The 14,213-nt window shown below is 41.5% G+C and overlaps 1 protein-coding gene across 3 annotated transcripts in view; it reads left to right on the plus strand.

The window, feature by feature from the left end:
• Positions 1-14,213, plus strand: part of fhod3b (formin homology 2 domain containing 3b) — a 609,516-nt gene that overhangs the window by 59,577 nt on the left and 535,726 nt on the right. For all 3 annotated transcript variants that reach the window (XM_060850278.1, XM_060850279.1, XM_060850280.1), the window contains exon 3: positions 3,517-3,581. In XM_060850278.1, the coding sequence (XP_060706261.1) occupies positions 3,517-3,581 (65 nt within the window). The remainder of the gene's footprint in view (positions 1-3,516; positions 3,582-14,213) is intronic.

Raw genomic sequence — 14,213 nt, forward strand, 5'->3', positions numbered from 1 at the left:
GAACAATAAAGGCAAGCAAACCATATGGTGATGTTGCCACCCTGTCTACTTGCATGGCCACTTTCAGGGAGCTATGGAATTGAACCAAAATCTTTCTGTACATCAATGTCATTCAGAGTCCTGCTATTGTATGCTGTTCCAAAACACGTGATCTCCCAAAGTGCAGCACCGCGCACATAGCCAGATTAAATTCCATCTGCCACTTCCCTGTCCATATCTGCAATTAACTTTTATCCCACTGTACCCTTTGACTTTCTACACTATCCACAACTCCACCCATCTTTGTCTGCAAGCTTATTAATCCACACTTTTACATTTTCACCTAACTCCTTTTATATAAATCTCAATTAGCAGAGATCCTAGTATGGGTCCCTGCAGAACACCAGTCATGGACCTCCGACCTGAAAAACACCCTTCCACCATGACCCTCTATCTTCTATGGGCAAGCCAATTTTGAATCCACATTGCCAAATCCCTATGGATCCCATGCATCTTAATCTTGGATTAACCTATGACGGGGGGAACTATGGTGAAGACTCATCTCCATTACTTGGGTCTTGTTTATATTTTAGACTGTCTTTACCTGCTGCTCATTAACCATGGTTCCATGTCAATTCTGTAGCTCTTCTAAATATATTCACTCATACTCTCTCTCTAATGAGCCCTATTGTAATGATAGAACATCGAACAATACAGGCCCTTCAGCCCTCTGTCCTGCCAACCTGTGGAACCAATCTGAAGCCTGTCTAACCCAAGCTATTCTCGTCTGTATGCCTACCCAATGATACATTAAATGTCTTAATGTGTGGGACAGCTAAAATATCCATTCATAATTTTTCATAGTGTCGTTAATTACAGATCTCTCCTATGAGAGCCTTGATTTTGACAACAGTGCAGAGAAGATTGAGCTATTTTGGTGAGCTATTTTGTCAATGGCACAATGTTTATTTGCATAAGAAAGTGGAGTCAAGTGAAGAGAGCTTCTGTTCCAGATACTTCAAATTATTGGTTTATTAATGCTTTTCGAAAGGTTAACGTTTTTTTTTGAAAATTTAATGTGTACTTAAGCAGTTCAACAAATAGCATTGTTGTTTCCAAGTTGAGGGCGTAGTGCTGGAAAAGCACAGCATCCAAGGAGCAGGAGAATTGACATTTCGGACAACGTCCTTTCATCAGGACTTTTCCAACACCCCACAATCAACTCTGATCTCCAGCATCTGCAGTCATCACTTTCTGCTAATTGTTATTTCCAAATTTATTGAATCTATACATAGGGAATTTACAATGGGTATGGAAGTATAATGCCTCAGTGGGGCTGCTGAGATCGCTGCATGTAAGAGAGTCCATTGGTGTTAGTAGAGGTCATAAGTTGATTTGGGATTATTGTGGTGGGTGCAAGTGTATGGCTTTGACTTTGTGTGTAGGATTTCTAAATGCAGCGAACGATTCATGATTCCTCTGAGGAGTGTGAAGCAGTGGAGAAACTGGCTTCATTAGCGTTGTATAGGGTTAGGAGATGCTAACAACATCCCCCTTTATTTTTAATTGCCTCCAAGTGCAAGATTCAAACAAATTCCTGGCCTGAGATGATTTGAGTTATAAAATAAATATGGAGGGATAAAGGAAATATGATCTGTATGTTTTAAGGTCATTGAAAGAATGAGACCCTATAAGTTTGGTGCTTGAAGAACATGTATACCCAATATATCACTTGTGACAGCTATTGGCAAGGTAAAACTTGTGGATGTCTGTGACCGTGAATATCATAGAACATGTTATCTTGCAGGGACATGATGAATCTTTTGGGATCATACCAAGACCCATTTGGGTCTATCTGTTTCATTTTAAAAGGAACTGGAGAGGAACTTTTAACAGCAGCACATGCCTTTAAGTTAGTGGTTTTTGAGTTTGTGTTTACTGAAGGTGGGGGCAGAAATGAGGTGGTTTAGTACATTGACATGAAATTTGTCAGTGATTAGAAGTTGGCCAAACAGGTATGATTTTTAGTTTTTCACTTTTGTGTTGGAATGTTTGGATGTGCCTGGTGTATCTACACTAAACAGTACTTGAAGTCTCTCAGTGCTGTCTGTATAAGACTATAATGTTCTGAATGAAGTTGCCATAGCAAAATATTCTGGTTGTTCACGAAGTGTAAATATTCTTGCCTCCCTTTTGTAATCATGCAAGATATATAATACTGCGTCAAGTAAATAACTTGAAACTTGACAGAACATAGTTAGTAGCTTAATTATAGGCTTTGTACTGGTGTCTGTATGCTACCATTGTTCCTTCACAAGCAGAATTTGAGAATTGGGTAGCTAGGTTTATGGAAAGGCAGGAACCTAATCGAAAGGTTCCGAGATAAGCTGATAACACCAGCTATTTTACATGCCCGTTTTAATTCTGAAGGATAGATGTAGCTTTTCATCGAATAACTAGCCATCTCCAAGCAACTTGCTAATCTATTCATCTGACGATGATACCTTTGCCAATTTCTTGCTATATATCTTTGATTCACAATTGCTTATGGATTAATACTTCTAAATTTAGCAATTGGTTTTGAAATACTATTTCTTTCATGTGGTTTAGCTTCCAAATAAATGACCAACCTTCGTTTTCAAAGTTATTGCTTTCATTATCTATGTGAGCATTCTTCCATTTGCAAACCAATTAAAGGTGTAATTCCCCATTCCTTCCTCACCTGAAATATTGTAGCTCTGCAGAGCACCTGCTTTCACTTATATCCAACACAAATAGCCATTTAGCAGGGTATACAGTTGTGGGAGACTAGGAGTGCTGGTGCTGATGTCTGTCTGTCTGTCTGTCTGTCCATAGGCACAGCCATTTGCTACACAAACCTGCTGGATATGTGCATCTAAACCAGATTGAGGGATGATAGCACAGGTAAAAGTGGTCAAATGGTTTGAGCAAAAACTCCTCCATGAATGGCAGACTGAGGACAATGACTTTAATATAATAGTCAATACGTGTGATGCTGGAAAAGCACAGCAGGGTCAGACAGCATCGGAGGAGCAAGAGAGTCGACATTTCAGGCATAAGCCCAAACCTGATGAAGGGCTTTTGCCTGAAACAACATCGACTCCCCTCCGGATGCTGCCTGACCTGCTGTGCTTTTCCAGCATACTTTTCGACTCTGACCTCCAGCATCTGCAGTCCCCTCATTTTCTCAGTCGTTGGGATATAATATAGCAGAATTAAATGGATGTGCTTCTGCAATGCGTTCTTTTTTGAAAGACTGCGATTGCATTGAGAAACTTTGCATGCAGCTGAATTGGTGTTGGACTCCAACTGAGTTGTTTATGGACTGAATACCTTCCTTATTCTATCCTCTCAAGTCGCATTAGATTGCGAACCTACTACCAAACATTGGGTTGAGATGGCAAGTATCAGCTTAACAGCACTTCCTTATGAAATAGAATGCTGCCTTTAGCATTTTTTTATTTAACAACCTTATTTGCTGTCACCTAAGTTCGCTCCCTTCTCTTTTTTTTTCAGGAGAGGAAAGAAGCACAGCATGATCCTGCGTACGCAGCTCTCTGTCAGAGTCCATGCTTGTATTGGTAAGTCAAATACTTGTCTAGTAATGAGGAGGTGAGCGGGCTTCAGCTGAAGAACAGTGAAAATGAAACTTGTGGTTGGTCAGTTATACCGGAGGTATCTCTGCCTTGTACTGATTCGAATATATAAATGTTAAAACCATATTTAAAGAGTTTAGTTCAAGCCGAGTGTTAGTGACTCCTTGGCTGCATGTGCACAGGACTTGATTGTGATTAAAAAACCGTGAAAGTATAGAGAACTCCAAAATAAACAGTGGCAACATATCATGCAATGGCTAAGTCCCATCACTATATATTTAAACAAAATCCTTCACTTTAAAAAGTGATACTATCATACTTAATGATCCACGAGGCAAAATGAAACTTTTTGACTACAACTTCAGTTTATTCTGCTGTACATTTGAGTTAAATCTTTGCAGTTTGCTCTATTCATAGCATTCAATCACAGAAGTTAATACCAATACTTGACTAGCTGGAGGCTTCCAGCTAACTAGGCAGAAATGAGTGCCCAGCGTAGTACTGTTGACTTTGGCACTTCTAGAATACAGCTCATTGTTTCAAATGAGGGAAGATTGCCTCTACGTCACAGCCTGTGCCTTTTCAGGTCACCTTAGCATTGCATTTGCATTCCTGTGTTTACATATAAAAATGTAGCTTAGACAACCAGAGTGTGAATAGTGAAGCTTCTCTGAAAAGGCCACAGAAGAACATGCAAGAAATCCTTGTCATACACTAAGGGAGTGATCAGTCCCAAAAAACTGAATGGAAGGTGCTCAAGTGCAGAATCCCTTGAGATGAATATAACTAGAAGTTTGGCGGAATGTTACCTTCAGGTAAAGGAAATAAATTGAGGCACTAGACATTATTAGTGCAATCTCAATCAATGGTGGAAAGCTTTCTGATTCCCACATCAGATCTGCCCACTGTATGTTATGTAGAGCCATTTGCTGATTCCATCAGGAAGGATGCAGGCCTAGGAGGGATAACTATTCCTGGCAGTTGAGGCCTCCCTGTATATAGACGACATTGTGGCTTTCTGCTCTGATCTGTTGTCAGTGGACAGACTCCTGTGCATCTATGACCAGTTTGAACAGGCCACAGGAGCTAAGGTACATCTAGGCATGAGTGAGACCATGCTCTCTGAAAACTGGGCCAACCAATCCTCTATCCTCTCCACCACCATTAGGACAGATCACCTGAAGGTGCTAGGTATTTAGTTCGGAGGGGCTTAGGCAGGTGCCGAGTCTTGGGAGGAGCATGTCACTGAGGTGAGGCAGAAACTGGACAGATGGGAGCACTGGTCACTCCATTGTGGGAAGTTTTTTAAAAAAGAAAGCTGGTCATCAAATGAGTAGTACATTCAATGTTGTATGTGGCATGGGACTGGCCTATAGCCACTTCAGTCACCTGGGCCATCTTCCACTTCATGTGCAGATCAAAGATGGACTGTATCTGAAGGGACACAATATATAAAGATCTAAACAAAAGTGGGGTGGGGAATGCTACCTTCACCCTGGTGGCCATCTTAGTGTGTGGCGGCATCAAGCTGTGTGCATCCCTGGTATGCAAATACCAAGTGTCACTGCATACTGAGGTTCTACCTGTCCCCAGTGTTGCAAAGGATGGGCCTGGCCTCACTGCCGCAAGACACTCTAAGTAGTTGAACTGTTCCATATCACTTATCCTTCTTGGTGAAATTTGTGAAGAGAAACACATTTTGACCACCAGTCCATCAGGAAGTGGTCAGCACGTAGTGTCCTCGAGACCCTTTGGGGAAAGAAGAGGGTGGATCCCGTCGAGCAGTTCCCTGGGCAGACTGTCGAAGTCATTTGGCAGAATGCCTCATCGCCAGAACTTTCCAACAAGTACCAAGACATCATTTGGCTGGTGATGAGAAGGACACTGCCTGTGAGCTCCTTTATGCATGCCTGGATTCTCTGTGTCACTCATGATGCAGTTGAAGCAGCTGTGGAGGGGATGAGACTGTCTCTCACCACCCTCTGGAATGTGCCTATGCAAAGGGAGAGAGGAATGCAGCGGTGTTTGACTAGGCTTGTACCAAGCAGCTCCATGACATGGGATGCCATGCTGCTATGGTCTGTTCCCCAGGACGCACACAGTCTAACATCACACATGCCTGGAGGACCATAAGCTTGTTGAAAGATGCTCTTTGGTCTGCCTGAAACCTGTTGGCCTTCCAGCTGAAGGAGTTTACCCTGACTGAGTGTTGCAGACTGGCACATTCCAAGGTCCAGGGCTAAGTGCTGAGGGACCCTCTGAAGCTTTGGGGCAGCTGCCGCCAAGGTGTGGTGGAGAAACACCACTGTGTAAGGTCTCTCTGCTGAAGTATAACAGGGCTCCGTTCAGTAATTGGGTCCCACCGGCATCTCCACTAAATGCCAAGAGGTTGACCATAAACACAGAATTGTGAACATTAATAACTCTATCTGTTCTTGGAAAGTGAAAACCGTGTACATCTGAACAGCTTCAACAACTGTACATGTACCAAAGATTTCTTTTGATGAATAAAGTATATTTTTGAAATTAATAAAAATTTGGAGGTACCAGAGCCAGTTGAAGGTTTTCTTATTTTAAAAAGAGAACTTGATGCATTGTAACCATTAGGTTTTATTTAGGCCAAGTGTGTACGGGAGCCTGGATCTGGGAGGTCCATTAGTTTCTGAAATCTACCTGGGATTTGGGGTTGAAGGTTCCCTGATGTGCTGCTTCCTCGTCCAAGCAGAAGGTCTTGTGATTCCTGGCCTTGCCCTGCCATTGACTGCAACACCTTTTCAAAGTTTGTAATGTACATCTTGTAAACGTGGTTTCGATTGATCTACTTTCATAGCTGCTGTATAGAAAGATTAGACTAGACTGTGTTGAAAATGTGTTGCTGGTTAAAGGACAGCAGGTCAGGCAGCATCCAAGAAACAGGAAATTCAACGTTTCGGGCCAGAGCCCTTCATCAGGACTCTGTGTGCCTTGGATAGTTTTGAGCGTGCCTTAACTAATTGGTTTTGGTGCCATTGAAAGCACAGAGGAAAGATCAGTAATGTATTGAGAGATGGATAGAAATCTGACCATTCTGGGCGTTCCTGTCAAGTCATGGTGAAAGTTTGGTGGTACAAGGGTGAATGTGTGGGTAGTATAGTTTCTGGCTCACTGAGTTCCCAGACATCAGTGAGCAACAACTCTGAATCACAATGTGTGCTAGTGTAAAAAGAGGCTATTCAGTCCATTGTGTCTACATGACCCTTCTGCCTTTTCCTATCCTTTTTCTATTTCAAATAATCATCTCCTGCCCTCTTGAATGAACCTTCTCCAACATATTTCTAGGCAGTGCATTCCAAACTCTAATAACTGTGTGAGAGTTTTGTTATTGCATCATGTTATCTGCTTTTGCAAATAACTTAAATCTGTGCCCTCTATTGTGAAGCTTTTCACAAGTGGGAGTTATTTCTTCCTACCCACTCTGTCCAGACTCCTCAGACTTTGAAAATTTCTAGCAAACATCTCTCTTTCTTTCTCCCAAGGGAAAACCATCCCAATTTCTCCAATGAATCTTGGTAACTGAAGTTTTACATTCCTCAAACTACTCTTTTCTTTTTGCAGGTTTTATTTTTGAGTGCTTCACGTCCATGTTGAAGTGTGGTCCATGAAACTGAATTCCACCAATGGTCTTATAATTTCAGCATAAGCTCCACGATCTTGTACTTGGTGCCCCCTATGAATAAAACCTAGAATGCTGTATGTTTTCTCTCTCTCGCGCTCGCTCTCGCTCTCGCTCTCGCTCTCGCTCTCGCTCTCTCTCTCGTCACCTTTTCAGTGACTTGCACCTCTCTTCAATCTTGAGCCTTTCTCCATTCTGTGCATTTTGTTGAAACTTTTCTGAAAAAAATTGTTGAGCTTTGGGTATGAGTTGAAATTAATGTTTGGAAGTTTTACATCTGATTTGAAACAGTGAAACTTTAAGGCCTGCATTAACTCCAGAGACCAACTTTGCTCTGTTTTAGGGCTTGTCACCAAGTTGAGAGCTTTCAAGGCCAGATTTTATAAATCAAATCTGCTTGCATGCTTCTAGGATTTGCAAACATGAGGGTATAAATTATGTAACGAAGGCATTTCATTTTATGCAGCTTGACATTTCAATTGTCACTTGTTAAATATTGTGCACTAAAATATTTCTGTATATTTGATATGATTACCGATTCCTAGATAGCATTTCACACCAGTGACAGCCCTCCTGTTGGAGTAAGTCACATTGGACTATTGCAAATGAGCTAATGAAGTTGAGGGCAAAGCAAAACTACTGCATGGTCGGACAAAAAGTGAAATAATAACTTTAAAATGAGCTGAGTTTTCAAGGCTGTGTTTAATAAAATGATGCATTATATCAATGGGCTTGATGTCTGCTCACGTTTTAAGCTTCAAGCCTGACTTGACATTTGCATATATGCCACCCAGTAAAATGTTCCTTTTTTTTCTTTTTGTGCATTCACTATCCTTCCCCTACAGAAATATCACTCTGGGAGTAGATAGAAGCCTGGTCTTTGAATATTTACCAAGTTCTTCACTGATACAAATCGAGCCTGATCTGATGGGTGGCTCATGTAAAAGGACATGTTAAATGGCATTTAGCTTAGGGAGGTCTCTTATCTTCTGAACTATTCCTTGGGTCAACCATGAGGTCCACTTGAAACCAATCAGTAAAGTACTGGCTGAATTTCCATCCACAAATCCTAATTTTTCTGAAGGACAGGAATGATAAAGGTTTTTCATTATTTCCCTCTTGCCTGACTTGCCATGTTCCTTGTGTTTTCAACTCCCTACTCAATTATCTGAGGTCAAGTTGGCCCAAATCTCCGCTCAATCTTATTAACGCAAGTTCTAACATAAACTCTCTCTTCTGCATTCCTGTGATTTGTACAGCTCATTGCAGCTGTGTAATTTATCATTAGAATAGTCATCTTCTAATCCAAGGGACTCCCAGATAAATTTATGCTTCAGTTTATTTTATAAACCAAAAGTGAATCTTAAATGATCGATCACTGCAGTTACAGGGCATTACCAATGTCTTGCCCCCGATTCTCAGCTTCCTGCTGTGAACCAGTACTGTTCTATATCTCTGACCAACTGCAGGATGTGCACAAGTGCAGTCTAGCAATAACTCCCACTTTCCAGCTTTACCTACATGCACAGCAGCTTCTCCAGTCCCATCGGAACATGTTTTTTAATGATGTGACTTGAATAAATGCACTGCAAAAAGAATGTAGATTTCCACTGTTACAGGCATTGATGTGTCACTGGCTAAACATTGGAATTACTAGGATTAGCTTTAGTTGCAGTTCAGTTTTACTTGTTTATCTAGCCTGCAGCTTAATGAATCTTCTGTCAGTCAGATCCATGTTCTTTTGATTTTCTGATCAGAGATCAGTGCGCTTGCCCTGAGGAATTTGTACAAATTGAAAGTATATTTTTAACTGATGTAATGAAGTATAATGTATTAAAGGTGACTATGTTCCTGCTTTTGCCTGCAGCTGTGTAGGGAAAGTATCTAGGAACTAATTCTATTGCAAGAAATTATAATCGGATAATCATCTTGTAAAATGAGCAAAGCTTAAGATGTGACAGATTTTTAGTCTTCAGACTAAAAATGCACTCTGATTTGAAAATGCTTTACTGACTTCAATGACTGATGACCCTCTATTTCATTGAACTTTGTTCAGTGCATTATAAGGAACTGGTCCGTTTTAAAAAAAAATGATATTTTGAATGAAGTGTATAGCGGACTTCTACTCTGACCTTGGTATCTTGTCAAAGTGGAATGGAAGAGTTTCATGTGCTGGACACTTTTTTTTGGATTGGCGTTGCTAAATTATCCATACTGTCTAGGGATGTGCAGGCTGGCTGGGTGGGTTAGCCATGGGAAATGCAGGGTTAGAAGGATAGGGTAGGAAGTGGGAATGTTTGGGATGCTCTTTGAAGGGTTGGTGTTGGCTTGATGGGCCAAATGGCCTGGATGCACACTGTTAGGATGTTTTATTGATACATATTTTTAAACATGGTTAATCGTCAGCATGGATGCTGACTCCATTTTTAATAAAAGGGCAAAGTCTACAGTCTCAATTGTTAGCATTTCTCTATTTTTATTTTCGTTCTCTTTCTGACCTTTTATTGAGGAATGCAGCTCCCAGAAGTTAATGACAAATCTTGGCGTTTCTCCTTCTCACCAGAACTTGCACCAAAGCCTCCAGGTATGTCACAATTGGCAGTGAACCTAGGCAGCAAACTATACAAGATAATCCTGCCTGATTTATTTTGCCCACATACATGTGCCTGTTAAAATAAAGTGCCCATTAGTGACAAGCACTACAAAATGTCTGCCTCTAGGTGTAAGAAGACGCTTTTTCCCCCAGAAGATTTTTTTTTCCATCCAACCTCGATGGTGACCTGTTTTCCCTTTTGTGAACAATTTTTTAACTTTTTTTTTCAAAAACATGGCATCAGTCTCAATATAAAATCTATATATCATTCCACTCATTTTAAGCATTGAGAAGTAATGTAACCAAATGTATCTGCATCATAATTCTGTCATTGATGGTGCGCCGTGCTGAAAGTCGTGAATCAAGTTACTAGCAGTATTTTATAAGTTACCCATCAGAAATAATGAATTTTGAACAGAAAATCGCTCCAGCACTCAAGTGGGAACATGTGGATGCTGTTAGCAGTTCAGTTTGACAGGAATCTGACTTTAATTTTTTTTAAGTACCTGGAGGATTTGTGAGGAGGTCTGCTGCTGTGTTTAAGCCTACACTGGAAAAGGAAAGAGGAGTGGGGGTTACCTTTGGATTATTGTGTTCCTTCAGATGTCTGGCAGAAATGATTGGTTGGAAAGATATTGTGATCAAAACCGTTCCTGTATTCACTTCACACAACATCAATATCCACTCTCTTTAAATACAAGCTATTGTTCTCAACTGGCCTTTGCCTGTTGGGCTTCTTTTGAAGAGCCAGATGCAAGCCTGCACCTCTGGAAGAATTAGGTACTGGGGATCAAGAAGGTGACTGTTCAACATGTGGTAAATGACTTAACACAAGTGGCAGAGATTGCCATTGAGGAGGGATAATCGTAACCAGGGTTGGCCTGCTTCAGACTGTGTAGACAATTTTTTTTGCTTGGTACAGCCAGTAGTGAAACACTGCGGTCTGAATCTCCTATTGGATGTGTGCGTTGCAGCTAACGGCTCCTATTCACAGTTCAGCTCTCCTCCAAAATGACAGCTTGCTATTCTGCAATTGAAGATATGATTTTTGTTTGTGAAATGAGTAGGTTACTTTTTTTTATGATTGTCTATGCCAATTCTTGCTCCTAAACTTACAACACTTTTCTGAGACCAAAAAATCTAATGTAGTCCCTTTCTTTTTAATTTGGTGCCAGCGAGTTGGAAATGGAGGTTTTTTTTTTGGTAACAATAGTCCATTCATAACTTTTTCATAACATTAGGTTATGGACACTTTTTTTAGTAGAGGAACAGTTAAAAATGGTTGGAAAATGGGGATCAGAGATAGAGCAAGGCTGACCCACCCCTGAATTCTCAAACTAAACTTCTGGGGGCAAGCTCTGTGGTGAACATTTGTTAATCTAATCATTGTAATGTAATGTTGAAGTAATGGCTGGTATTTGTTTCATTTTAAAAACTCTCCAGAAGAATCCTGCCAAGCCTACAAGCCACTTCTGATTTATAAGGACTCCAATCCCAAAGTTTCTGCACATCAGTAGTCATACCAACATGGCTGTGAATGTGCTTCATTCTGCCCCTCCCTGCCTTTTATGTTCACGTTTTTCAAGTATTTGTCCATTTTCTGCTTTTGGGAATACATGACTTTCTGACTGATCTGCTGGCATAGTTATTGAGTTTGCTGATTGATGCAGTCTTTAAGCATAAAGTTCCATACAGAAACCCTCTCTCTACCCCCAGAGAATGCTCAAATGTTGGTTGTGTGGTTTCCAAATTTTTTGGTTTTGGGGAGGGGGGGGAGAAAAGAAGTCAACCTCAAATTTACTTAAATCTCTTCTGAACATATAACCAAGTGACTAAAAATACATTTATTTGTAAATCCTAGCAATATTGTGATTTCAAAAAAAAAACAAACTTTTTTTTAATTCCCATGCTTTTTTTTGTGTGGGAAGTTCAAACTGAAGAGCAAAATTCTTGTACCTTGATTTGAAGTTTATCTATTGCCTAAAATAATAGCTCTGATTGCATGGCTTGCTCCAGTTTCCTTAAACATTTTGGAGGGAAAATGTAAATAAATGTTCAGTCTGACAGTGAAGGGACTTGATTAACAGTCAACTGCTCTTAATGTACTGCTTACATACCGGTAAATGCTGTAAACAGCAGATGCTCAGACATGTGATTGAAAGATCTTCAGTACTGGGCTAAAAATATCCAGCTGGAGCCTAGGCTTTGGAGAGGCTAAAGCCTTCTGCGGGAATCTTTATATATTCTGAAGGAAGCCATTAAACAATTGTGAAATTCAACTTTGCCCTTGAACAAACTCTTTATAACAATGTGTGTGTCATTGGCTGGGCCAGTATTTAATGCCCATTCCTAGCTGCACTTTTTAAACGTGGGCACTGAGCCGCATCCCTAAATAGCTGCAGTCTAATTGCATTTGTCAGTAAGAGGCATTTCGAGACGTCTGACCCAGTGACACTGAAGGAATGCCAATACATTGTCAAGTCAGGATGGTCGTATGGCTTGGAAGATCACTTTCGCTGATGGTGATGTTCCCTTGTATCTGCTATCCTCTTTCCTTCTAAATGGAATTAGTCATGGGTATGGGAGGTGCTGTCCCATGAGCCTTGGGGAATTTCTGCATTGCATCTTGTAGATTGTAGCAGCCCAAGTGTACAGTGTGTCAGTGGCGCAGGGACTGGATGTTTTGTGGATATAATGTCAATGAAGCAAGCTGGAATTTTTTTCCTGGAGCTGCATTTACCCAGATTGACAAGGAGGATTCCATCACCCACACACAAGTTGGGATTCTGTAGATGGGCAGGCTTTAGGGAGCCTAGAGATTCATCATAGAGATGTACAGCATGGAAACAGACCCTTTTGGCCCAATTTGTCCATGCCAACCAGATATCCCAACCCAATCTCTCGTCCCACCTGCCAGCACCCAGCCCATATCCCTCCAAACCCTTCCGATTCATATACCCATCCAGATGCCTTACAAATGGTGCAATTGCACCAGCCTCCTCCACCACTTGCCCTGGCAGCCCACTCCGCGCACGTATTAGTCGCTGCAAAATTCCGAGTTTCTGATCTGCTTTGGTCATGGTACTTGTATGGCTAGTCCAGTTGAGTTTCTGGTCAATTGCAGGATGTTGGTAGTGGGGGAATTCCATAATAATAATGCTGTTGAATTTCAAGGAGTGATGGTTAGATTCTCACTTATTGAAAATAGTCATTGCCTGGCACGAATGTTCCTTGCCCCTTGTAAGCCCAAACCTGGATATTATCCAAGTCTTGCTGTATTTGGACAGAGACTGCTTCAGTATATCTGTCATCACAAATGGTGCTAAACACTAACAATCAGCTACTGTCTCCATTTCTGACATTATGATGGAGCGGAGGTCATTTTGAGGCAGCTGAAAATGGTTGGGTCAGTATCACGGGCGGCATGGTGGCACAGTGGTTAGCACTGCTGCCTCACAGCGCCAGGGACCTGGGTTCAATTCCCGCCTCAGGCGACTGACTGTGTGGAGTTTGCACGTTCTCCCCGTGTCTGCGTGGGTTTCCTCCGGGTGCTCCGGTTTCCTCCCACAGTCCAAAGATGTGCGGGTCAGGTGAATTGGCCATGCTAAATTGCCCGTAGTGTTAGGTAAGGGGTAATGTAGGGGTATGGGTGGATTGCGCTTCGGCGGGTCGGTGTGGACTTGTTGGGCCAAAGGGCCTGTTTCCACACTGTAAGTAATCTAATCTAATCACAACCTTGAAGAACATCTGCAGAATTGTCATGGAGTTTAGATGACTAAGTTCCAACAAACATAACCGCCATCTTTTTTTTTTGTGACAGATCGGACTCCGAGCAAAGAGATTCCCCTTGGGCTCAAGGATTGCATTTTTGCTGTGTTTCCTTGATGACACCCATTGATCATATGCAGCCTCCATATCAAGGGCAGTCACCATCTCCTTTGCAATTCAACTTTTTGTTATTCTTTTCCCTTTTCCAAGTTTTAATGAAGCTGTAGCGAGATCAGGAGTTGTGGCCCTGGCAGAATCCAAAATGAGCATCAGTGAGCAGGTTATTGCTCAGCAAAGGCTGCTGATAACACCTACCATCACTTTCCTGATGGAGTAGGCTGGGATGGCAATTAGTCAGGTTGGATTTATCCTGCTTTCTGTACATGGTAAACTTGGGCAATTTTCCAAACTGGTGGGTAGATTTCAGTGCTGCTATACTGAGAGCAAGTATCATGTGCAAGCTAGGATATTGTCAGGGCCCGTAGCCTTTGCAGTATCCAGTGCCTCCAACCATTTCCTTGACATCTTGTGGGTTGAATCGAATTGGCTGAAGACTTAACATCTGTGATGCTGAGAACCCCTGGAAGGAAACAGAGATGGAGCA

This window comes from Hemiscyllium ocellatum, chromosome 34 (genome assembly GCF_020745735.1).
Source record: "Hemiscyllium ocellatum isolate sHemOce1 chromosome 34, sHemOce1.pat.X.cur, whole genome shotgun sequence".
Lineage (NCBI taxonomy): Eukaryota > Metazoa > Chordata > Chondrichthyes > Orectolobiformes > Hemiscylliidae > Hemiscyllium > Hemiscyllium ocellatum.